Raw genomic sequence first — 24,048 nt, 5'->3', positions numbered from 1 at the left:
CATACATGGCACTCTCACAGACACAGTGGTGGGTGGGTGCTGGTGTAATGTGATGTATGCAGAGGCCTGGACCATGGATGCGTTTGGGGGGAAGGGATGCCAAGAAGCCGTGCGTCTGACGTCACGGCGCTGGAGCGAGGAGGGGGCGATGAGAGGAAGCTGCAACAAACACACAGGGCGTCTGCGCCTATCTAAGTAGGACAATAAAGTGAAAACGGTACCAATGCTCTAACAATGGATTTGTCACATATGTTCCTCCTTAAACTTTTCCTCTTCGTCTACGTACTAAACTACACCCAAGGTGAGTGCGGCATTTTGGGAGAAAACCGTACAAGTTGTGTTGAATCCGGCGGTAGAGAGGAGCAGAAATCCCGATAGCCCGTTAGCTAACAGAAGGGATGAGCAGCGGGGCCTGCTTCTTGTTATGAGGAGGAGGACTGCTGCACCCTTTTTGTCGTGTTACTTCAAGCCAACAAATGATACACGGCGACGGAGCGGACCTGGATTCGCTCAGTTTATTGAAACGAACCGAGGTCGCTTTGTTATTTCTGCGTGTTGTCACGGTTTTCTGTGGGCAGGGTTGGCTCGGTTTTGTTGTTATCGTGCGAATAGCGCCGACAGCCATTGTTGTGAGAAGATGGAGATACCGGGAGAGACCGGGTTAACGGCGGCGGACCGTTAGCTCCGTGATATTACCGTTGGCTGTGTCATATTACCGTTGGCTCCTCTCTGCGTCTATGCGTGTCGTTAAAATGACATTTAAAGTTTTCAGTTTCGCTGGCGTAATTTTGTTTTTCGGTGTTGTCATTGGTCAGTGCTGTTTTCTTCGGCTATTCTCTCTATTAAGTAATAAAAATCTGGATTATTTGTCGTTTAAATAATTGTTCTGTGTGAGTTTTTCCGATGGCGAGACTGTACTGTATGTAAAATGCATCGTTGAAGTGTAATAAAGCCATGTGTCCTGCACCGATACTTTAAAATTGTACACTATTTGTGATCAATCCTGTGCCGATATTGTGCTTTAAAATTACATATTTAAATATACACCAGCCAGTTATGTTTCATCCTAAACACTTTGAATCTCTCCTTGGGGTTTCTGTCTGTTTAAATGATTAAAAGTAGCACACTGAACTTTTTTTATTAGGACCATTCACCAACTAACCGCCGATCTTTTATACATTTCTCGTGTTTCTGTTGAATTTTCAATCATTTAGGTTTGACACTACATGTGTTTTTTCTTTTAAATCTTGGTTTTTGAAAGGCGTTATCAATTAAGATATTTCAGAGTTGCAGCCAGGGCTACTTCTCATAGTCACCCCAATGAAAAATTTAATGTTACTGCCTAAATATTTCATGTGCATGTGAACAGAAGTAGCTGAAGCCTGGTCTACTTATCCATGGTTGTTACATAGTTACACCGAATCCTATAATTTCTGGCTCACTTGTCAGGCATAATTACCTGCCAGAAAGTCCTAATTACATACACTATATTTACAAAAAACTGCTCTCTTTTGGTTCATAGGTTAGGGAGCAAAGATCTGTGCACATTGGTGTACATGGGAAAAAATATGTTAAGTCTGGCCTGGGATAAATGCCCTAAACAAAAATAGTGCGTTTCCCTTCGAATGGCGCCTGCTTTCGACTGTGGAGCTGTTGGTGAAATGGGTGGAGATGCTCAAGAATCTCTTTTCCTTCAAGCCCACCACCCACTCTTCTGGTGGCGAAATAATTACGCTGTGACGCTGGGGGCTGTTGTTGAGCGAAGCTCCAAAACTGGCATTTATTTGACTTAAATAGATTAGGGCTGACTGTTAAAACCAGACCACTGCGCTGATTCAATGTCAGTTTCTGTCACTTTAATCCCGTGTGTCAAATATCTGCAAGATCATCCACCTTGTACGGTTCCTTCGTTATGCTTCCACTTTAAAAATTCAAGTGCTCACAGACTCGCTGTGGTACCAAGGCTGTTGATGTTACTTAACTTGAAGCTGGAGCGTTACGTTGTGCTCAACATTTGGCACTTTACATTTTCATTTTGTTATGTTGCTGCAATTTTATTTCGTTCACTGTCACAAAAATACTGTGTACGCTCTCACACACACACATCTTTTAACAGACACTCTTTCTTTCTTTTCACCCAGGACACTATAGGAATCCTCTGAACAAGTACATCCGTCACTATGAAGGCCTGTCGTATGACACAGAGCTTGTGCACAGCAAGCATCAGAGGGCCAAGAGGTCGCTCTCCCCTGAAGACAAGTACCTTCATTTAGATTTCCATGCCCATGGAAGGTTTGTGTCCTTTTTTTGTATTGAGTAAAGTAAAAATGTATCAGTTAATTAATTTCATGAACTGACCTCTTATGTCTGTATTGTTCATAATTAAGGATTGAACCTTGATGTAGCAGGGATTTGCATGCCCCTCGGCTCCCTTCGTTTGATTAAATGTTTACGTTTAATCTTGTCTTGGGGTAGGAGCATTGCATTAGCTCTTGCGAGAATGAATCTTAATCGTCAGCCTTTTTTTTTTTTTTTTGTAGTTTGTATGATCTGCCTCGGAGCCAAATTGTCTTACCGATTGGTGTGAGGACATAAAATCTGCTGGGAAATACTTTGATACCTGGTTAATTTTTTGAGCTGTTTTCAAACAGAAACTGTGGATGTTTCTTCCATCTTCTGAATTGTGGTAATTTGTTGCTGTTGTTTTCTTATATGATTGAATGCTGATCATTTTGGAGGTTGCAATTGTCAGTGGGACTAATCAAAGCAAGATACAAACTTTGGATGTAACCAACTTTATCAAGAACCTTGTTTACTGCTTTTTCATGTTTTAGCACAATTAGATTGACGGGTACATTTCTACTTAAATATAGTATGTGACATATAGTCTAGTAGTTAGTTGTTTTTCATTTCCTGCCAGAATCTAAATACGAGCAGGTAATTTGAGTAACAAAGCTTGAATGTGTTTTTATACACATCCCACCTCAGTGGGAACCCTCTCCAAATATAGTAGATGGACAGAGCCCTTGTCCTGATTCTTACACTTCACCCACTATTTTGAAGAGGTGGTGTTGTTTGGTAGCATGCATCTACACTCTCTGTGACAAAGTCACGACCATCTGGCTGGGATCTTGGCAAAAGCTGTTTGTGGTCCTGTCGGTAACAGGGCCAGCTGTGTCCGAACTCTGATGTTTTTTAATAGGAAAGAGAATGATAAGAGACACACAAACAAACGCACGGAAGGAAGAAGCCTCTTCCTTTGAAAAGCAGCAATGTGTCGACTTCTTTTCCTGTTGAATTACCTACAAAACTAGAGATGCAACTCAGATTCTTTTGTTTAATTTGAACACCATTCACCTTACATTTTCCTGGTTCAAACATATAATGCTGTGCAGACACAAAAAGTGTTGTTTTTTGTTTGTTTGTTTTTTTCAAAAATAATCCCATGAAAGGGGTTTTCTTGAATAAACACTCTGTGAAACGACCAGATTTTGCCCCTAAACCAGCACAAGTTCTCCTCAGTACAAAGGTGCTCCCTGTACTTGGCAGATAGGTTGTTTTGCACATCTTGAAGAATTACTGTAGACTTAGTCGTTGCAGTTGCTTCATGCATTGCACACTTACTCGTACACGTTGTAAAGATCAGGGCTCTGTGGGAGCTGTACCATCTGTTGCAGGACTCCTTGTTTGTCTTGTAGCTGAAGAGAAGTATTTTGTGCTTTTCCCAGCAAACAACTTGGATTCAAGTGCACACGTACACGCCCAGATCGTTTGCCATCATATCAAGCTCGACCATCGCTTCCACATTTAAATTTTTACAAAGAACTTGTGTCTCCTCTCAGCTAATGTAGCTGCTGTTCCTTGAGCCTAGAGAACAGCAACAACAATCCGAGCATACAATAAGAGCACTGTGTAGGTGTTACACAAAACCCAAGGTTTACTGTAACATCTCAGTTTCCCTGCCATATGTCTGATTAACAAAAAACAGCATTGTTGACAAAAACAGCATTGGTAAGATGTCCTCATTTTCTGTTTGGCCTCTTCCCGAATAAAGCCTGTGGTTTCCACTCTGAAACAGAAAGCAGCTTAGATGTTTTTTTCACAGCCAGTGCTCTTGCTTCGACCCTTTTCTCCCTTTCTTTTGCATTTCCCTTTCTCACAAAGGCTGAGTAAATATTGCTTACTTCCAAAAGTGAGGCCCAATTCAGAGCCACGCCTAAATTTATAGGCTCATGCTCTCTGACAGAGAGAAGTCCGTGGACAGTTTCCTAACCACATTATTCTGGCCTGAATCATCACATTTAAATCGTGTTGTCTTTGGTTTTATTTCTATGATTTCAGGCATTTTAACTTACGAATGAAGAGGGATACCACCTTGTTCGCCCAAGATTTAAAGGTGGATGTATCCGGAGAAGAGATTCCATATGATACCTCTCATATCTACACTGGAGAAATCTATGGTGAGATTGCATTTTTAATAGACTTGTTTTAATATTGCACTGCAGTGGTGCAGTCCAGCACATTTTTAAAAGGGGCGTACTTTCCGAACTATGAATAACTGAGCTTTTGTGAGTCTTCTAACACACACGCTTCTGTGATGTGGATTCCCAGGTGAGAAAGGTACCCTGACTCATGGCTCAGTTGTGGATGGCAAGTTTGAGGGTTTCATTCAGAGCTACCATGGAAATTACTATGTGGAGCCTGCCGAGAGATACCTGGAGGGCAAAGATGTGCCTTTCCACTCTGTCATCTACCACGAAGACGACATACGTGAGTCTCCGGCAACTTCAGTTAAACAACTACCAAGGGGTTACTTGTAATCATGGCGCGTATGTATGTGTGTGTGTGTGTGCGTGTAATCGGATATAATGTAAATGTGTGACTGTGAAAGTGCAAGGTTAGAGCTGCTGAGCTGATAGAGGCAGACTGGTGTGATCGCCCCCCTGGGGAGTAAAGATGCCCGGAGTGCTCATTAGCTGAGTAACACAACTCTTTCTTTCAGGCTACTGGCTCATTTAAGCAGTCTTTACAATGTTGGTACTAATACAGAACACCGAGTACACTTCACTACGCTGGCACCCCTTAATTTCAAATCATCTACGTACACATAGCATGTGGCTGAGGGGCAAATTAAACAGAATTGTGAGAGGAATCAGTAATGAGAGCGACAGGAAAGTAACAGCTCACACAGCAAAGCTAGGCTCAAGTGGCGTGTAAGTACATCCATTAGCCGATCATGAATAGGGCCAGAAATAGAGTGACTCAGGGGGTTAAGTAGCTAACATTGTCTCCCATAATCCAAACAGTGTTGTGTCTGCCTCTCTTACACAGACTACCCGCACAAGTACGGCCCAGAGGGAGGCTGTGCTGATAGCTCCGTGTTTGAAAGGATGAAGAAGTATCAAGCCTCTGCTGTAGAGGAGCCACCCAAGGTGAACTTTCACCACACACCACGACAAACCCTGGCAGGGTTCAGCAGAGAGATCTGAGGAAATTTTAAATTCCTCCTTCTTAGTCGGGGTTAGAGATACCCTTGGAGGGTTTATCATCTGTACTGGGGTTATCTTTAAAATACAGCCTGAAAATATAAATCAGGCTACAACATATAGCAAATGTGACATATTTGACAAACAAATACCAAATAATATTGGGCCTGTCTAATGAATTTTATATAGTTAATAGTTATAGTTAACTAGTCAAACATTGATACAATACAGGGGAAAAAACTAAGTCAAGATTCAAGATCGCTTTATTGATCCCCGCAGGGAAATTATTTTGTCCAGGAGTCACGAGATAAGAAAAAAAACATACATGAACAAGACATAGACATAAGAATAGGATAGAAGTAAAATTTACATCAAAAATATACAGTAAATAAAAATTTAACATATTAAGTAAAATAATACCTAGTGTAACACACTGTTCATTTATATAGCGTAGTCATCCTCAAACAAGTCCACCTTGTAAAACATGAAATGAGGAAAGCTACATCTAACACGAGTTTACCCTAAAACATAAACAAAACACAAAGTTTATTCATAATTTTATTAATTTACATTAGTTATGTGCTGTTTGTTAAGACATGTTGCCATATCATTAATTATATTTTCATACAAAATAACTTTACTTTGTGCCTTCTATCCTGAGGCTGAAATGTATTGCTACAAACTGGAATCCCTTAAAACTGACTTAATATTCTCCAAAATCTTCCTTTAATTGGATGTGGTTTGATTCTTGTTATCTCCACCCACCACCTGTACCCATCCCTCTGCAGAAATTCAGTTCATGAACATACTGCAGCTTAAGAACCACAGCCTAAAAATACCAGACATTATTTATTTACTCACTGTTGGCTGAAAATGCTACGTATATGTTTTATTTAACTGTCTGTTTCCTGCTCTCCTTCTCCTGTGTCGCTCACTCAGGAGCTCCACACTGAGGCCGGCTCTAATGACCATGTGCTGCTGAGGAAGAAGAGGATGGCTCAGGTTGAGAAAAACACCTGCCAGCTTTTTATTCAGACCGACCACCTCTTCTACAAGTACTACAAGACCAGAGAAGCTGTCATAGCTCAGGTAATGCACCCTTGTGAAACGCACTTCTCTGGTACTTTCACATTAATTGGAGTCTACATGCAGATTTTTTTTTGTCTGATGCAGGTACAAAAATGCATTTTTAACAAACAGTAATTAGTAGAAAGGCTCATTAGTCTTGGAATAATAATACATCTTGTTCAGTGCAGGGAATGAGTCACAGCACTTTCAATAGAGGAGAAAAAAAGGTCAATCTTAATTAGGGTTCCTGTTTGAAATGTAAAACTCGGAGTCCGCAAATGTCCATGAAAGTATAATTTCCGTGGAAATGTGCTGCATTTTAGTTTGATATTTTTGTAAATACTTGCTCAGTTTCTGGAGATGGTTGTATGAAAAGATCAGTGCTTCTCTGTCACACAGGATAAAACGGTCGTCTAGTCCTCATGTTTTCACTCTGAATGCTAAACTGAACAACAGCAGTAGCTTCCTATTTTCACTATAGACAGCCACCAAGTTTATATCCTTTTAAAATTCTCCAAAAATGGCATAAACCCTCCCCTTAGATTCAGTTTGAAAATGTAAACTTACGTATTTGGGATGTGGTGGACGTCAGTGAACAGCACACGGACAATACACAGCTTTATTAACAGTTGTTGGAGAAATAAGAATAATAAGAGAAATAATAATAATAACAAATAAGAGAAATAATAAAATATTGTACTCAGTGTTCTGTACATAACAGTTACACACAGTAGGTGTTTAAGGTTTAGTCAAACAGGTTTAAACATAATTGTTACAATTATGTGTGTAATTTCGTATTTTCTCTTTCAGATTTCCAGTCACGTCAAGGCCATTGACGCCATCTATCAGGGCACAGACTTCATGGGCATTCGTAACATCAGCTTCATGGTGAAAAGGATCAGGGTGAGTCTTGTGCTGTGAGACCGCTTTGAAGTTCACATTTGGTCACCGCCTCCCCTCTGAGCTCACCCTGGTCCTCCTGCGTAGATTAACACCACCAGCGATGAGAGAGACCGGTCCAACCCTTTCCGCTTTGCCAACATCGGGGTGGAGAAGTTCCTGGAGCTGAACTCGGAGCAGAACCACGACGACTACTGCTTGGCTTACGTCTTCACCGACAGAGATTTTGATGACGGGGTGTTGGGTTTGGCCTGGGTGGGAGCCCCCTCAGGTACTGAAAGACAACATGTCACCAGTGATCACTAAACAGCCTGTCCTCTTTTTATAGAGAAATATGAATACCTCCGTAACAACAAATGTTGATGTTACAAAATCAGTTTACAACGTGTCAAAATCTGACTGATAGAACTACAGCGTCAAACATCAACATATGCCGATGTGATGATTCCCAAAGGTTATTATTACACCCCAGTTATGTAGAAGTTTCACTGTGTTAATTTGCGCTGTGGCACAGTTGAAATCTGAAAATTAAAATGTGCTGTAAACATGTTGATAGTTTATGTTTTCAAGCATATTATGTGATCTAGGCTAAATTATATTCATCCGCTTCAATGATCAAAGTCCTTAAAGTTTTGTTGTAGAAGAAGTTTGTTCCAACCTGTGCTGCTTCTTCTTCTTCTCAGGGAGTTCTGGAGGCATTTGCGAAAAAAGCAAGTTGTACTCTGATGGCAAAAAGAAGTCTCTCAACACTGGTATAATCACTGTACAGAACTATGCCTCCCATGTACCTCCAAAAGTCTCCCATATCACATTTGCACATGAAGTAGGACACAACTTTGGCTCCCCGGTGAGTTACTTACACAGTATGTGCCACATTTATGCCATAAGGAATTCATTTGGCTTCTTCTTCTTCTTCTTTTAACCTTTTCTTTCCTCTTTGTTCCCCTCTACAAGCATGACTCCGGATCCGAGTGCACCCCAGGAGAATCCAAAAGCCAAGACAAGAAGGAGAAGGGCAATTATATCATGTATGCAAGAGCTACATCGGGAGACAAGCTCAACAACAATAAGTTCTCCATCTGTAGTGTTCGCAACATAAGCCAGGTGCTGGAGAAGAAGAGAGGCAACTGTTTTGTTGGTACGTTGCTGTTTTTGTTAATCTCCTCTTTGTCTTAACTCTAATTTTTCTTCAGGTTTCGTTAAAACAATCCACCGTGTTATTCTTATTCTGCTTTCTCCGCACTGTGGAGTGTGGAAGATATTTTACTCTTAAGTCCTAATAAGTGATTTCATTCTGACTAATAGTGATGCAGCCACTTTTTGGCCAGTGCTAGCTGTGAAAAACAATCTTGGTGCTCCTCCAGTTTTTATCCAACAATGTTGTTATCTTTCTAGTTTAAATATCTCAACTTTTAATTGAGCACCAAAACAAAAGCGTGTTTCAAGTCACTCGGTTACTTCACCATGTGATTGGCACGTCTGAAAATCATAATCTGTTTTGCACATGCTGTTGTTTGGAGTCTCATGCTTAGTGGCTTGGCTAATATGACTGGAAAACTTGTGTGGGCGTCCAGAAACTGTCCTGTTACACCCGTAGAGCCTGATATTTCTGGTTTTCCACTGACAAAGAGTATACAGGCTCCCTCTGCCTCTACTTCAACTTTGACAAGACAATTTTCATAACAAATGTCTGATTTACAACGAAACACTCCAGTTTTTGGGAAGTGGACTAATGTTTATTTTTCCTTCCTGGAAACAGAGTCTGGCCAGCCCATCTGTGGCAATGGCCTGGTGGAGCCCGGAGAGGAGTGTGACTGTGGTTACAGTGACCAGTGCAGGGACCAGTGCTGCTACGATGCCAACCAACCTGACAACAAGAAGTGCAAACTAAAGCCCAGCAAAGTCTGCAGGTAGTTTTATTTTTCAGCGTGTTTATTTTAGATTTTTTTTTGTTTGTTTTTTAAGGAAGGTCCGCCGGCTAATTTTTCTCCACGCTTGTCTGTTTTCCACCAGCCCCAGCCAGGGCCCCTGCTGCACTGCCGAATGCTCTTACAAGGGTCGCAATGAGAAGTGCAGAGAAGAGTCGGAGTGTGCTCACCAAGGCATGTGTAACGGAGTCAGTCCACAGTGCCCCACATCTGAGCCCAAGGCCAACTTCACCGCCTGCCACGGAGAAACTCAAGTCTGCCTCAACGGGGTGAGTGGTAGAAGACTTCACACCTGGAAGATCTGGTTGTTATGGCAACTTCATATTCCTACCAGTCGGTATCTGATCTCGCCTGTCCTCGTGCTCCACCCCCGCAGGGCTGCTCCGGCTCCATCTGTGAGAAGTACGGGCTTGAGGCGTGCACCTGTGCCAGCCAAGATGGCAAGGATGAGACCGAGCTTTGCCACGTGTGCTGTATGGAGAAGAGTGAGTCATTTACCTTTCGCTCACCTTGTATAACCGTTTTTTTTTTCTAAAGATGAAATGTGCTCGGTTTGTCGTGGCTTGAATGTGATCTGTCGTCTTTCTCCACAGTGAATCCCAACACGTGTAGCAGCACGGGATCAGAGCGTCTGGCTCGTTTCTTCAATAAAAAGGTGACCACGCTGCCAGCCGGCTCACCGTGCAACGATTTCAAAGGCTACTGCGACGTGTTCATGAAGTGCCGACTGGTGGATGCCGACGGACCGCTCGCCAGACTAAAGAAGGCCATCTTCAACCCGGAGCTCTATGAGAACATTGCTGAGTGGATTGTGGTACGTGCTGACCCCTTGACTCCGATCGGACGTCATCATTCATTGGAAGGTGTTTTTGTATTGATTGCGTTTCATTCATCTCCTCCCAGGGTCATTGGTGGGCGGTGCTGTTGATGGGCATTGCTCTTATCATGCTCATGGCGGGTTTCATTAAGATCTGTAGTGTACACACGCCGAGCAGTAACCCTAAACTTCCCCCTCCCAAACCACTTCCAGGTGAGTCCAGAGATTAAAAAAAAAAACGTGATATGGTGAACAATGTTACAGATGTTACAGCCGTTACTAAGACATTTTCACATATACTTTTCTACCTTCTACTCTAATGCTCTGACGCATGAAAACAGTCATTTAGGTATGCTAATCAGATCCTACGTTAAGCACTGAAATGGCAGTTCCTGGTGTTTTGCACGACTAGGTTTGTAATCAAATAAACTCAAATTCCCACATTATGAATTACAAGCGAGCTTCAGTAATGATTACTTTTATCACAATTATAATGAAAGCCTCCTGAGAGTGTTACAAGTGTCAGTCAGCCTCCTAAATTGGCTCCAAATTGAACTCAAATTGCTGAGATTAAAAGATATGTGATGGAAATGGCTTTAATTGCCACACTGTACGCCTTGTTAACCCCCAACCCCGGTGCTGATGCCTGCAAACGAACCGTGACCATGTTTACATGGACAATATGCCGTACATCAACTGGACTGTAATCATATTAATTTGCATTTCCAACGCTACGATCAGATGCTTTACGGACGCAGACCGAGAGGAAAACAAACCTTCCAGCCTAAAAATCCTCTGACTTATATTTCCAAAGCATTCAAAAACAAGCGCGCTTGCTGCGGCTGGTAAATACCACACCTGTTAAAGTCTGTCTTTTAACAAGCTCCATTAACTGTCTTTCCTCTGACAGGCACTTTGAAGAGGCGACGAGCGCAGCAGCATGCTAACTCCCAGGTGCAGCACCAGTCCCAGCACCCGCACTCCCACCCGCACGGCCACGGCGGCCACGGGGGTCACGGCGGGCACGGCGGCCAGCGGCAACCCCAGAGGCAGCCCCAGCGGCAGGCGCAGCCCCAGAGGCACCACCGTCAACCCAGAGAGAACTATCAGATGGGCCAGATGAGACGCTGAGACCCTGCACCCAGACCCTTTCCCCCCAATGCCTTGGCTCCTCCTTGTGCCTACAGTGGGAAACAAAAGCGTCACTCCATCCAAAGAAAAGCCTGACATGGTTGTTAGTCATCATCATATCCTTCATCTACGGACACGTGAAAAAGAGAAAACACTATCTAGCAACTCGATTGGCTCTTTTGAGGAGAGGACTCGACCATCAGCCATTTCCAATGCAGTGCGATCTAGCGTCTTTTTCCATCGTTTTTTTTCTTTTTCTTTTTTTTTGAAGGAGTGCCAAGGAGTTAAGGAATCATTTGTAGCTTTAGTACATTCTGTGATGTGTTTTTTTGTTCTATTGCAACGTCTTCTTGAGTGACAAGCCCCGTGGCTGCTGGTGAATTGTTCTGTGCTTTTCTTTCGCCATTCTAGCCAGGAATGAGAGACACTCAGTGGGGATTCGCGGCACTTTTGTGATTTACACACGTCTAACGGCAAAAGACACAGGCTCCGGTCTCTCGTGCAGACAGTCTTCTGCATGTGACTGTAAATATTTAGTGTATCATAAGTGAAAACAAACTATTTCTTCTACTGTAAATGTGTAATTCTTCACTTTTTTTCTTTGATTTTTTCGGTTAGTGCTCTCAGGATTCTTAACACATAAATGAAGGAATGACGGCCGTGATGAGTTCCTTGGACGTTGCAGTTGAGGATCTGACGAATTTCTCTTCGCCGTCCAGTCAGGTGGATCTCATTCACGTTCGTTAGATTGAAAGATTTTGAACAACAAGGTCGCCATATCCCACTTTTTAGGCCTTCTCTGTTCAAGGTCCCTTCTTCATCTTCTTTTTTTTTTTTCTTTAATTGTCTTGCTAACATCTTGTTTCACCCATGTTGTGTACCAAGCTAGAGGAGGTTTAGGGTCGTGGGAACGGGAAGGGAAGATGGCCTGGTTTGGTACAACATTTACTGTCTTTACTGATTTGTTTTTGATAATGAAGAATGAATAACCACTAACTGAAGCTGATGACGATTCTAGCTGTTCAGATATGAAGACGAGGGAAAGTGAAGGCCGCAGAGGCTTAGTGTAGAAGTGAGTGTATCATGGTACAGAGTTAGTTTACATGAGTGTGGAAATAAATTTTAAAAATGACTAAAAAAATGTAAGATTAAATCATTCTATTATTCTTCCGATAGCGAATCTAAGAATTTTTCAATGTGGGCATGCAGACACATTATTTAAATGTGACTATTAATTGACCAAGGTCTGTAATATTTGTATGTCACTCAACACTATTTACTTTGACAGCTGTCAGTGTTTGTCTCAAAGCATCTGGAGAGCGCAGTATGACGCAGCAGTATTGTCACGTTATTCACAATCAAATCCCTCAGTGTGTTCACTACTTCCACAGGAAACCAGCGCTTTGATTTTTTATTTTTCCGAACTCACAGTTATCACCCGGTCAGATCTCATCAAGGACTGAATCCCCTTAAGAGCTCATGAGTGCAGGCGTCAGTCTGAGTTTACATCAGCGTGCCATACAACTTTATAGAGCTGATCTCCGTGCACAGGTTTTATAAAATACAGGAAGCACCTGTGTGGTTTAAATGAATTAAAGGAAGGAGATGTGATTGTTTCTGCGGGATCGTTCGACCTCAGGTGTTTTCTTCCTCCCTTCTCTGCAGTGGCATTTTGGGAAATAATAACGTAACACTAAGAGAGAGGGTTTGTAATCATTATCCTGTGATTAATTTACCATGGAAACATTTCGTCAACAGAACGCTTCTGCGTGCAAAAGCACAAACACCAAGCACAGAGTTTGTGCAAGAAGAAGTTTCTGTGCCCTGACTTTACACCGTCTTATTGTTATGTTTTTGAAAGCAGCATTCTCACAACACTACCCTGATGGTCGTATAATCACACATGTGCTCTGGAGGGGACGTGAAAAATTTCAGACGAATTGGGCAGGTCGGCAGTCGCTACAACTTCTCGTGTCTGTACAAAATGGAGCTCTTTTTGAATCTCATCTCCCAGGCGGCATCACACCTGCCGGGCCCGGAGAACTTACCTGTAAACTTGTACAGTACTTCGAAGAATTTGCATTTCATTTGAAAATGAAAATTACATTTTGATACATCCGTTTCATTTTTTGTATCCTAATTCCAGAGTCAGTTGTTCAAAGATGTTCATGTGTGACAAACTTTCCTCTCTTCTAAGTTATTTATGTTCTTATATGTGCTAGTTGAACTGGAGTTTGCTTATGGTACTTTTCTCCGCCATCATCAATGGTAAAAACAATTCAGTGTGATGGAGTTAATGTTACATTCTCATTTTTGTCTTTATCCTGTGGCATGGTTTGGGTAGAAGAGCAGAAGAATAATGCCTGTAAATTTACTTTCTTTTTAATTTCGTAGTCTTGGTAAAGTTTTTAGATAAACGTGCACTGAAAATGTCCAAATTGAGTTGAAATGTCGTAGGTGATGTAGGCCGAAAGAACACAAGATTAAAAAGTAATACTACTGTCTGATTTTAATGTTCACTGTGTTTTATACAGTATCGGAAATTTTTGTTCACTTTGAACATTTTTACTAAAAAAAAAAATTTCAAATTGTATTGTGCAAAGAGATGTAATTTTTGGAGTACTTGAAATGCATTAATTAAAAGACTCGTTCAAAATAAAATAGACCCCTGTTTACTGTCTGCAAGGTGTGCACTCTGGCTTTTTATGTTCATGTGGGGCTGTTGTAGACGTGTGCACAAGCTTTTTATTCATTTGAAGGACCATTTAACACATGATGATCATTTACAGCAAGCTTTAATGTTGCAATAAACAAAGTTTGCTTAACAATCTGGTGTTTTGGCGTTTAAAAGGTGTGGGTCTTACGCAAGACAACTTTAAAGGACCAGTGTGTCGGAATCAGTGCCATCTAATGGTGAAATTGTACATTGCAAGCAACTATGGTCCTCCATCTTCTCCAAGATTGTCAGAGAACGTACTGAGACAATTATGCTGAAAGAACCTGTGTTTGGTGGGTTAATATACAGGGTATCTGCAGCCTTGAAAAGTATCAAAAGTTGATAATTTGGGGTAATTTAAGACCCTTAATAAGCATTTAAAAGATTTATTTTTATGAGTTTTTATGACTTCAGGAGGTCTCAAAATTTAGAGGTATTTTTGAGTTAAATTTTGAGTTGGGGTCCAAAAACATTCAAAAAGTGTCATTTAATAATTGGTGGCAAGAATCTGGGAGTCACTGCGTCCTTATCTGTTGTGTTTCAAGGAATCAACAATGGCTCGATAGAGTAAACGTTAACAGGTGTTGCTGCGATGCTGCTTTCCAGTGCACAGACTTAAGAAACTAAACAACAGATTTCTAATCAGTAAGCGAGATGAATGTTTTCTGGTAAATACTACAGCTGTGTTTCCAGTTAGAACCAGTACAAGCCAGTGAAATAAAACCTTGATCAACACGATCTTATTCAAAGAACCTCTCTGAAGTTCAGTTTTAAAAGATTGGATTTTAAGATGTATGACAAAACATTTCTATTTCAGTGAAAGGTTTGAAACTGACATGCTTGTTAAAATTAACTTTTTGACCATTTCTTGATGATTTTCCAGTTTTCTGTCTTAGCCACATGACAGACTGGTGGCCCTCCACAGTGTACCCCTGTATCCTTATGACATGGCACTATGAGTGACAAGTAAGCGGACCATAGGGAGGATGCCGCGTTTTCATAGTGGTGACACATTACTTTTAGTGTTTTATATAGTGTTTCTCATTCAGATTTCTGAAAATCAGCACAGCGGTGGGAGCGTCATGTTGAGGGGAAGATTCTCAGGAGCAACGCCTTAGTGACCAAGAGTAAAGTATTTATTTATTTTATGGATACTGTAGGTAGGTAGATCTCGGGATAGAATGATGTCCTCCTGGCCCTGACTGATGATGTCACATTCCATCAGTCCCTCACTGATGATGTCACAGTCCTATGGTACCTTCCATCTGGGGACACCTCCTCCTCCACTAGTTGCTGCTTGTCAGAAAGCAGTGGAGGAGAGGTCACCTAAATGTGGGGACACTTCCTTGTTTCTGCCTGTTTGTGGGTTTAACTTCTCCTCTGCTGGAATCCGCTAGACGGAGACAGTGGAGGAGGAGGACGCCTACAAACAGGTTTGGATTTGAGCTTGTATCGTCGTCTCGATGGACACCAGTACCACCTGACATCTCGAGGGCCAGAGATCGATTCCCTGCTTCATCTGTGCTGCTGCTGCTCCTGCTGCTGCAGACATCTCTTCATCTGCTACTTATTAGCAAAATAAAAAACAACAACAACAAAAAAAATCAGTTCGAATTTTTCTTTATGTCAACAGCTTGTTGTCAAATGGTATCTAGCTCTTCCTAGCTTCCCAGCCTCCCGGCTAATGGGAGCTCTTCCACTTTCCTCATATTGAATACAGACTACTGCCACCTGCTGGTCGTTAGCTGTGATCTTTGACATGGGTTCGAGCGCAACTTTTTGGTCAAGACACAGTCAGTGTGAGACAACATCACAGTTAGTCTTTGTTAGCAGCAGGTCTTTGGTGTGTCCGTACCTTAAACCAGCGAAAAAACAACAGCTAATAGTTTATACAGAAACACAATTATGAATAACACTTTTTTGAAGGAGGATATTTTCCTCTCCTTCAGCCCAGGATCTTTATACCATTTGGAAAGGGTAGTTCACCTACGCACAAATCACGTGACAATTTCTCACGTTTTGGATATTTATTTGGTACACAGAGAATAGATATTGATTTTAGCACTGAGGCTTCGGTCAGTTCACCTTAGGGGTAAAAAGAACCAAAAGCCCCACTTCAGGGACGTACAGTGACCTTATTCTACCTAGACCCCGCCCGTAACACAATGGGGAGGAGCACTGCCTCTCATGTGTCAGTGAGTTTCTATGTGTAGCCAATTAGCTTTATCTGGTTTCCAGCGTGTGAGATATTAGGGTGTGATGTGTCCTAGTCTGTGAGCAACCTGTAGCAAAGCGAAAGACAACTCCTTATATGGTGAGTTAACAGAAGTAACATTCTTCCTGATTCTTCCCAAGGTTATACACAGACTGAAGGCCTTATTAACCCCTAAAAACCCAACAACGTTTTACAGTATGCGTTGAAGTTGCATTATGGGAAGTGTCGGACTACAGTGTTGGACTATGCTGCAGTGACTTTGAATAATATTTTCCATCACTGGTTCGTAAAAGCTTGTTGGACGTGCCTTTTTTTTTCAGGAAAAGCACCTTCCCACTCTGATTACAAGCTTCCTTGTGTTATTCACACCTGCTATTATCCTTTGAGTGTCACATTGTAAGGAAGTGTAAGTTTTTCAAACACAATGTGCGGTTTAATTTTTCATGTAAAGTGTTAATAATGATCAGCAATGTTAACATTCACTGTTTAGTGAATGCAGTAGAGGGGCATTCACAGCAGGGGGAGCTTCTGCTTTGGATGCCACGTTGGGGCCAGAGGGTATAAAGCAGCCGGCCGACGCCAACATCAGCACCACAGAGCTAACTCCTCACATGATTTGTTCCCAAAAGAGCAATGAACAACAAACGTGAAAAACAGTGCAAGGTGTTGACCTGGCCTCCAAATTCACTAGATCCCAAACTGACCCACCATCTGACTGTGGGATGATACACAGAGACCCCTCCCCTCAACCCATAGGACCCAAAGACCCCCACTGACAACATCCTGTTTCCAGACACCACAGGACGCCCTCAGAAGATCCATGTCCATTCTCTGATGAGTCACAACTGTTTTAGAGGCACAAGGGAGCCCTTATTAGGCAGGTGGTCGTAATGTTATGTCTGATTGGTGTGTGTTCCCCTCAGCCATGAGGGGAACTTACTGTATTACCCTTCACATGTTTGTCGCACACTTTGTTATTCATTGCCAATTCTTATCGATGACATGTGTTAGGTGATGTAACAGACATGCGTAAGTCGGACCTCGTCAGCTATTGATTATCGATGCGGGCCCTCAGCTGCAGTCTCTGGCTGCGACATGAGCGAGCACGAGTCTGCCACAACAAGAGTTTATGCTCTGTATTTTCCGGGTGATGCAGGCGGTGAGTGTTTCCAATAAATTTATATCGACGCTATTACTAATGGAGCTCTCCACACGCGTATCTCCCCTCCGTATCTGAAACAAAGTCCCAACAACAGAGGATGTGATCAATGTTCTGCAGTCACGGCCACAGCTCTCTGCGAGGGTCTGATGTCACGGCCGGTCGGCGAGCAGCACCTTTTGTCTCTAACTGCAGCGACAGAGCAGGATTGTAAACGTGTCACCGGCGCGCTGAGTGTCACTCACACTGACTGCAGCGCAAACAATGGAAATACACAGGAAGCCCAGAAATAACTCTCAGCTCATTGTCCGGTGGAGTGTCTCTGCTGCTGCTCCATTCACCCTGCGTGAAGGGGGTCCAGTCAGAATTCATTTCTCTTCAAATTAAAAGATTTTTTGGAGAAAATCCTGCTGTCAAATTAAATTCAGACCTTAGACAAAGATGAGTGCGGTTGAATTTGCTTTGGAAAAACAGCACTAGTCACGTTTAACTGATTTGGTGTCACTGTGTGATTTCAGAGAGGAGAGGAGAAATGCATTTTCACAGACGCCCGAGCAGCTTGTCTCGTCAAACCATGGATAAATCAGCGCGGCGTTGAGCTCGGAGGTGTCGAGCGTTGGCCTGCCTTTAGTCTGCCAATGAGCAGAACGTTTCCCTCCCATCATCCGTGGCTGAAGTGCCCTCGAGCGAGGAACCGTATCCTCATAACTGCCCCCGTGTGCTCTCTGCCGCGTGCGCTCACTACGGAGGGGTTAAACGCAGAGGTCGCGCTTCCTGTGTGTAAACATATGGACCGAAGAACCTGATACATTATTGAGCCACCAGTTAGTCCACAGAAAATGATTTTCCTCTCTGCTGTTTGTGGCCAATTATGTTCTGATACATGACACATGGACACAAACAAATGTGTTTGAGGCTGGTGTGAGATAACGTGGCCTTGCAGCTCTTTCACGCCACTGGTTGCATATCGCTCACAGCCGAGAGGGGCCTGGGGGAGGCCTTGTGCTGCCATGTGCTCTGCTGGAGCCACTGGTCCTGTGTCCAAAGCACAATGTCTTTTCCTCAAACCATAATCAAATACTGACCCGAACCCGGATGTGGGAAGTTTAGTCTATTTTAAGCTACCTATACTCTGCTTATTTCAGTTTTCTATATCCTTGTATACGCAGGTGTTTCCAGGTTAAGCTTTTATACACAAATGAAGCGAGAAGTCACTGAAATAAGACACTTTGCAAATGGCTGAAGGTCCCATTGGTACAGAAATTATTTAAATTTGGTCCACGAGAACATCTACAACTGTATAATCATGCTTGCATGTCAGTGCATCCACAATAATAATAATATTACAAGTCTCCAAATTAGCATTTCACCACTGTGAGCACATTTTTCCTGCAAAATTTGCATAATAATTTGACTTCATTCACACAGGCCTTTTGCTTTTGTTACTCGTCTCTTGGATCTTCATCGCGTTTCATTAAAATCCCGTTTCCTCCTTGGTCTCAGGTTTCTCTGTGCTCCCCTTAAATCTGAATTTAAAACGTACGAGCTTCATCGGTTCGAGACGGCTTACGCTCCAATATGCAGCTGAGGCAAAGGGCACGCTGACATTTGCAAAGTTTCCAAAAGTAATAAGTAACACAAGTTTGAAATTGAAAATGCTGCACATACCTCCGACAGACTTTCTCCGCCGCAGACATATTTTATTCTAGCTGCTAAACCTTTGAAATTAAATGTATGTGTTCGTTCAGAGACCATTTATTTTTTATTAGGAGATAAATGTGTGATTCTCAGCCAATAACCAAATAAGACAACCTTTTAATTTGTCGTTTTACTTTACTTGTTTTCCTTTCACAGCTTCACGTCTTCAACAGTTGAGTCAACAGCTGAGGTTCCTGGTAGAAGTGGAAGCAGACGTCCCGCTGTGACTCGGGTTGATAAGCACATCAACTAGAGTCATGGGCTCGTACAGGAAATATTTGAGAGCATAACGTTCTGAGCAGACACTCTGAGGCTTCATCATCCTCTGAAGTCCTACCAACTAAACACTAATGAGCCATCGCTTATTGCTCAACATGTTCAGTCTGAGGCTAATGAATGTTTTCATATACTGTCACCGACTACTTTCATTTCATAACACTATTGAAGGCTTTATAGCATTCAGTGCAATACATGGGAACAGATGAAATGAAATGAAATACCCAAAATGATATTTGTAGAAATTTTAATGTAGACAAACAACAGAGAGTGAAATAAATAAATAAATAAATAAATGAATACTGAACATCAGGAAGAATTCCTCGTGGGTGTTCTGTGAAGGCTCACGGTCATCCAGGCGTATGCAAACAGCAAAGCTACAACAAAGGCAACTGGACGTGTTGAGTTTTCTGGAAGACGTTTGTCTTTGTTTTAGATATTTCTCGTGGGTGACAAAAAAAAAGTCAAATCAAAACAAAAAGAGCAACAGAAAAAATGTTAATGTTAATATAAACATAATGTGACCACAACCACAGAGGTAAAACGGGAGCAGAAGCTGAAAGGACGTGCGTGCAGAACTATCACTCCACTATCAGCACACGGAAAAGAAGGGAACTTTCCATATGTACACAATGCAGTATTTACAACACACGCATGCGCGGTTCACATCACGGCTAAACATGTGAAACGAAATGAAACGTAAAAAATAAAACTGCAAACAGACTATCGGTTTGGAGGATGGGTTTACTACTATTTCACAAGGGTGCTTATTGTTCATATTTCTATACACAGCACAGGCCAAAACATTATCTGTGTTGTTATGTAGCTGCAGCTTTTAAAGCATTTCCTATTTTACTTTTTTTTAATTTATTTTTTTGGATGTGTGGAGGTTGTGGTGGGCTGAAAAGCGTGTCTCTGCTGGGCCTGCCTGAGGTCAATCAGAAGTGTAACTACAGCTTATCTTCCTATTAATGAGCACACAGTGACGCAGGGAGTCTGTCCTTACAGATGGAACCTGTGCTGGGTGCTCTTCATCTGAGTGACAGTGAAAATCAGTCAGTCCTGGGGGGTTAATGTCTCTTTAACTCATGGTGATCATCTCGTATTTGTCCTTCAGGCTGCTGTCATCGTCCTCTTCGTCTTCCTCCTCCTCCTCCTCCTCCTCTTGGGGCTTCTCCTGCTCTTCGCGCGGGTGGTGCAGCTCGATGAGGAGGTAGTAGATGACGGCCGCGACCACGCCCCCCACCATGGGCCCCGCCACCGGGATCCACCACCAGTAGTCTGCCGTGCTGTGACGCGGGCGAGGAACGGGAAGAGTCAAATGCATCATGTCGGATCGCGCGTGCCGTCACTGGATCATTCACAATCATCGACTACAGCTGTCCAGCGCATGTGACATTATATAACACAACATCCCAACAGCTTCTATGAAAACCTCAATAAACAAGCAGATCCACATAAATACCTATGTAGAGTACATCTAACCAGTTATGTATGAACTAATTCTCTAGGAACCCTCCTCATTATTACAGTCCCACCACATAATTACACACTGCGGCCTGCTCCCAAATGTGTTAAAATCCAAACACTGATCTCCAGTTACCTGAAGACCTCCATCCCCCATCCGGCCACAGCTGTGAACAGCCGGGGTCCCAGGTCTCTGGCGGGGTTCAGTGGGTAGCCACAGTTCAGCCCCATGGACACACCGATGGCCATGATGATCAGGCCGATGGCCAGAGGCTCCACGCCTTTAGGAGCTCCGATGTTCCCACCGTCGATGATGGCGAGAATACACAGGACCAGCATCCCCGTCCCCACCACCTGCAGGGGGCGGACAATGCTCTGCGATTAATGGTTAGTTTATCTTTTAATGAACATTGGTAATGTCCTGGTGAAAGTTAATTTAATGTAGCCTACAGTCCTTAGGAGACGTCTTTGTCTAAACGTTTACCTTCGTTTTCTGCCTCTTTTACTTGACATTGTGTGAATGTGAACCATAATTCTATATTGGAAAAACAACATGTAGAGTTACATTTTGAGCAAAGGGTTCAAATCTATTTGCTGGTTATTTTGCGAAAAAAAAAATTTAAAAAAATAAATAAAAGGGAAAGCAACTTCTCAAACGTGTCTGAGAAGACATTCTCATGAACACGTTCCCTCTGATTACGCTCTGATCTCTTCTGTTCACCTGATGTGGTTTTCCACAATTTTTAAGCTGGCAGATGTGCTATTTTTAGATCGCTGCTTTGACTAAACGTCTGAAAACTGTGTTAAGTAGATGTGACCTTCCAGTGAACGCCAGGAAATGGGTCATTAGACCCAAAAACCGAGGAAAAAGAGGGGGTGTTCTCAGACTAAAGGGGGGCAATCAATTTTGCATTAGCCACATTTGCCAGACTTTGTGGTATTTAGAGCTTGAACGGGAACAAAACAATAGAGGGGAGGTCATTGTGTCACAGGGACCAGAGTTCACCTGGTCGATGAAGCCACCGAGGACTGACAGGTGTCTTGCAGGGTACGAGGCGAAAATGTGACCTGTTGCATTGATTCCAGTCACCGACAGGATCCCACTGGTGAAGTCCATGAAAGCGTCTGTGAGGAGGACAAACAGTTATCTGCAACTGGGCACAGGGCTTCATTTTAATCTAACGTCGATGAACGTTTAGCTGAAACACTGTCACCGTGACTCTCTGAGCTTTGAACACACTGAACATACAATCACTTTAAACCCTTCTATACATCAGTGGGTTGTTCACCATAGTATAATCCAAAGACGGCGGCAGCTCCTGAAAAAGCACCAAGAAACTGAGCGATGATGTAGAATGGAAACTTCCAGATCTTCAGTTTGCCCAGAATCACCATGGCCAGAGACACAGCAGGGTTCACATGGCCCCCTGGGACAGAGGACAAAAGAGGGGGTGCAGTGGGTGGAGGGTGGCTGGCATAATATCCTCTCAATCATTAGCGAGCCGTCACATTTACGAGAAGCAGCAGAAGGGGAGCAGCCCCCGGGGCGGGTCCGGGTTTTATTATGTTTATTCAAGAGCAAATAGGCAGAATAATGATCAATTATTAGAAACTCAACCTCAGAAAAGAAGCGGCAGCAGAAGTCTGGTGTAATTCTTAATCAAATGTTCACACTTGGTTTTAGGTTTTTAAATATATACATGTGTAGATATAGATATATATATATATATATATATGTAGAAATCTGTTTGTCATCTGTCTTCATGAAACGTTATTAGCCCTTTGATTTGGCATCTGCTGCTCAGATGAGGCAAGCTGGTTTGGACTGGGTCTGGTCTCTGTCATAGACGGATGAACGTAGCCTCTGATCAATGGAGTTTGCAGGACATTTAGTGCCCAGGGTTATGCATGACCTCAGAGAGGCTGTGCACTGGAGCTAACAAATCAATGGTCAGTATACTTTCATTGAATCTGGACAGGGAGCTGGCACGTTCCCGCTGACACTGGAGCTGTGGCCGGGGCACATGGCAGGACAGGAAGCCATAAAGTTATATTATTACAAGCTGCAGGCCTCGTGGGTAACAATGTTTTCATTACGGCACGTACAAGAGAGCTGTGTCAGATTGCTTTATATGTTCTGGCAGAGGCCTTTTGTGTTAACCATAAATTATTTTAAAGCCATCAAAGAGCTCGTGGTGCTAGACTGTAAATTATATTTTGGCAAAAGTGCAACACTCGTGACAACTGTATTATTTAAACCTTTTTCCCAGAATTGAATTGAGACAGGATGACATCCCCTAACAGCTATTAATCAAACATTACAGAACACGCATCCAGTTTGAAGCAGCGTATGAAACATAACCAGTGGGCGTCTGCTGCCTTTGTGAGATAAGTTCTACTACAGTGGAAATAACTAATTAACAACAGCATCGTATTTACCTGACACTCCACCGGCCACATACACGGCCATCATCAGGCCCACAGAGAAGCCGATGTGGACAGTGAGAGGTTCTCCCAGGCTGTTTCGACTGAGGACGGTCTGAGCGACTGAGCCGCAGCCGAACAACTAACAGGAACAGAGAGAACGACAGAAACGAGCTTTAAACTACATCAGACTATAAAAGATGATGCAGGACATTTCTAAACACACTTGAAAAAACTTCAAAAGTGAATACGTTTTTTTTTTTTTTTTTTTTTAAAAAAAAAAGCACAATATGTTACTTACAACCAAGACAAACGTTCCCAGGAATTCTGCCAGGAATTCCTTGAGTATCCCATGTTTAAGAGCACAGTGTTGCCTCATGCTTCTCTTGTTGTGTCCTACTTCCATGTATCACTGGTGCCAACAGATGTTAAAACTGCCCTACGTCCAGCTGAGTGAACCTCTGGAGCTGAGCGCAGTGACCACGTCCAATCTCCACCTCTGCGCGGCCGCAGCCACTCAGCACAGGCCATTGATCCGTATGTACAACTCTCGCTCTCCTCCCGAGCCTCACAAACACACAAAGTGTCGTAGCAGAGGCCAGACAGGGTGTTTGACGGGTGTTTTGTGTGTTTTCCTCAAAGACAGACTCACGAATTGGCACATAGCTGTATTTATTTATTTCTGGAGAATGTTCAAGAAGCATTTTAATTACATTTATTCATTTATCTAAAGACTTGCGGTGAACACCGTTTTAATTCACAC

The 24,048-nt window shown here is 42.7% G+C and overlaps 2 protein-coding genes across 2 annotated transcripts; one reads left to right on the top strand and one right to left on the bottom strand.

Annotated features, from left to right (window-relative positions):
* Positions 1-137: 137 nt before the first annotated feature.
* Positions 138-14,010, top strand: LOC125014792 (disintegrin and metalloproteinase domain-containing protein 10-like). Its single transcript, XM_047596178.1, has 16 exons — positions 138-301; positions 2,142-2,292; positions 4,342-4,460; positions 4,612-4,770; positions 5,332-5,432; positions 6,426-6,575; positions 7,365-7,457; positions 7,542-7,725; positions 8,138-8,301; positions 8,409-8,592; positions 9,214-9,364; positions 9,468-9,651; positions 9,759-9,867; positions 9,976-10,196; positions 10,286-10,412; positions 11,110-14,010. The coding sequence occupies exons 1-16, from the start codon at positions 235-237 to the stop codon at positions 11,328-11,330; spliced, it is 2,385 nt and encodes a 794-aa protein (XP_047452134.1). The 5' UTR covers positions 138-234; the 3' UTR covers positions 11,331-14,010.
* Positions 14,011-19,624: 5,614 nt separating this feature from the next.
* Positions 19,625-23,824, bottom strand: LOC125015295 (aquaporin-9-like). The gene is made up of 6 exons (XM_047597034.1): positions 23,587-23,824; positions 23,301-23,427; positions 22,151-22,288; positions 21,868-21,986; positions 20,998-21,215; positions 19,625-20,683 (listed from the first exon to the last, which is right to left on the bottom strand). Exons 1-6 carry the CDS (start codon positions 23,689-23,691, stop codon positions 20,476-20,478), a joined length of 915 nt encoding a protein of 304 aa, XP_047452990.1. The 5' UTR covers positions 23,692-23,824; the 3' UTR covers positions 19,625-20,475.
* Positions 23,825-24,048: the final 224 nt, after the last annotated feature.

This window comes from Mugil cephalus, chromosome 10 (assembly GCF_022458985.1).
Source record: "Mugil cephalus isolate CIBA_MC_2020 chromosome 10, CIBA_Mcephalus_1.1, whole genome shotgun sequence".
NCBI lineage: Eukaryota > Metazoa > Chordata > Actinopteri > Mugiliformes > Mugilidae > Mugil > Mugil cephalus.
The sequence above is the reverse complement of the archived record's forward strand: the minus strand, read 5'-3'. Positions and strand labels throughout refer to the sequence as shown.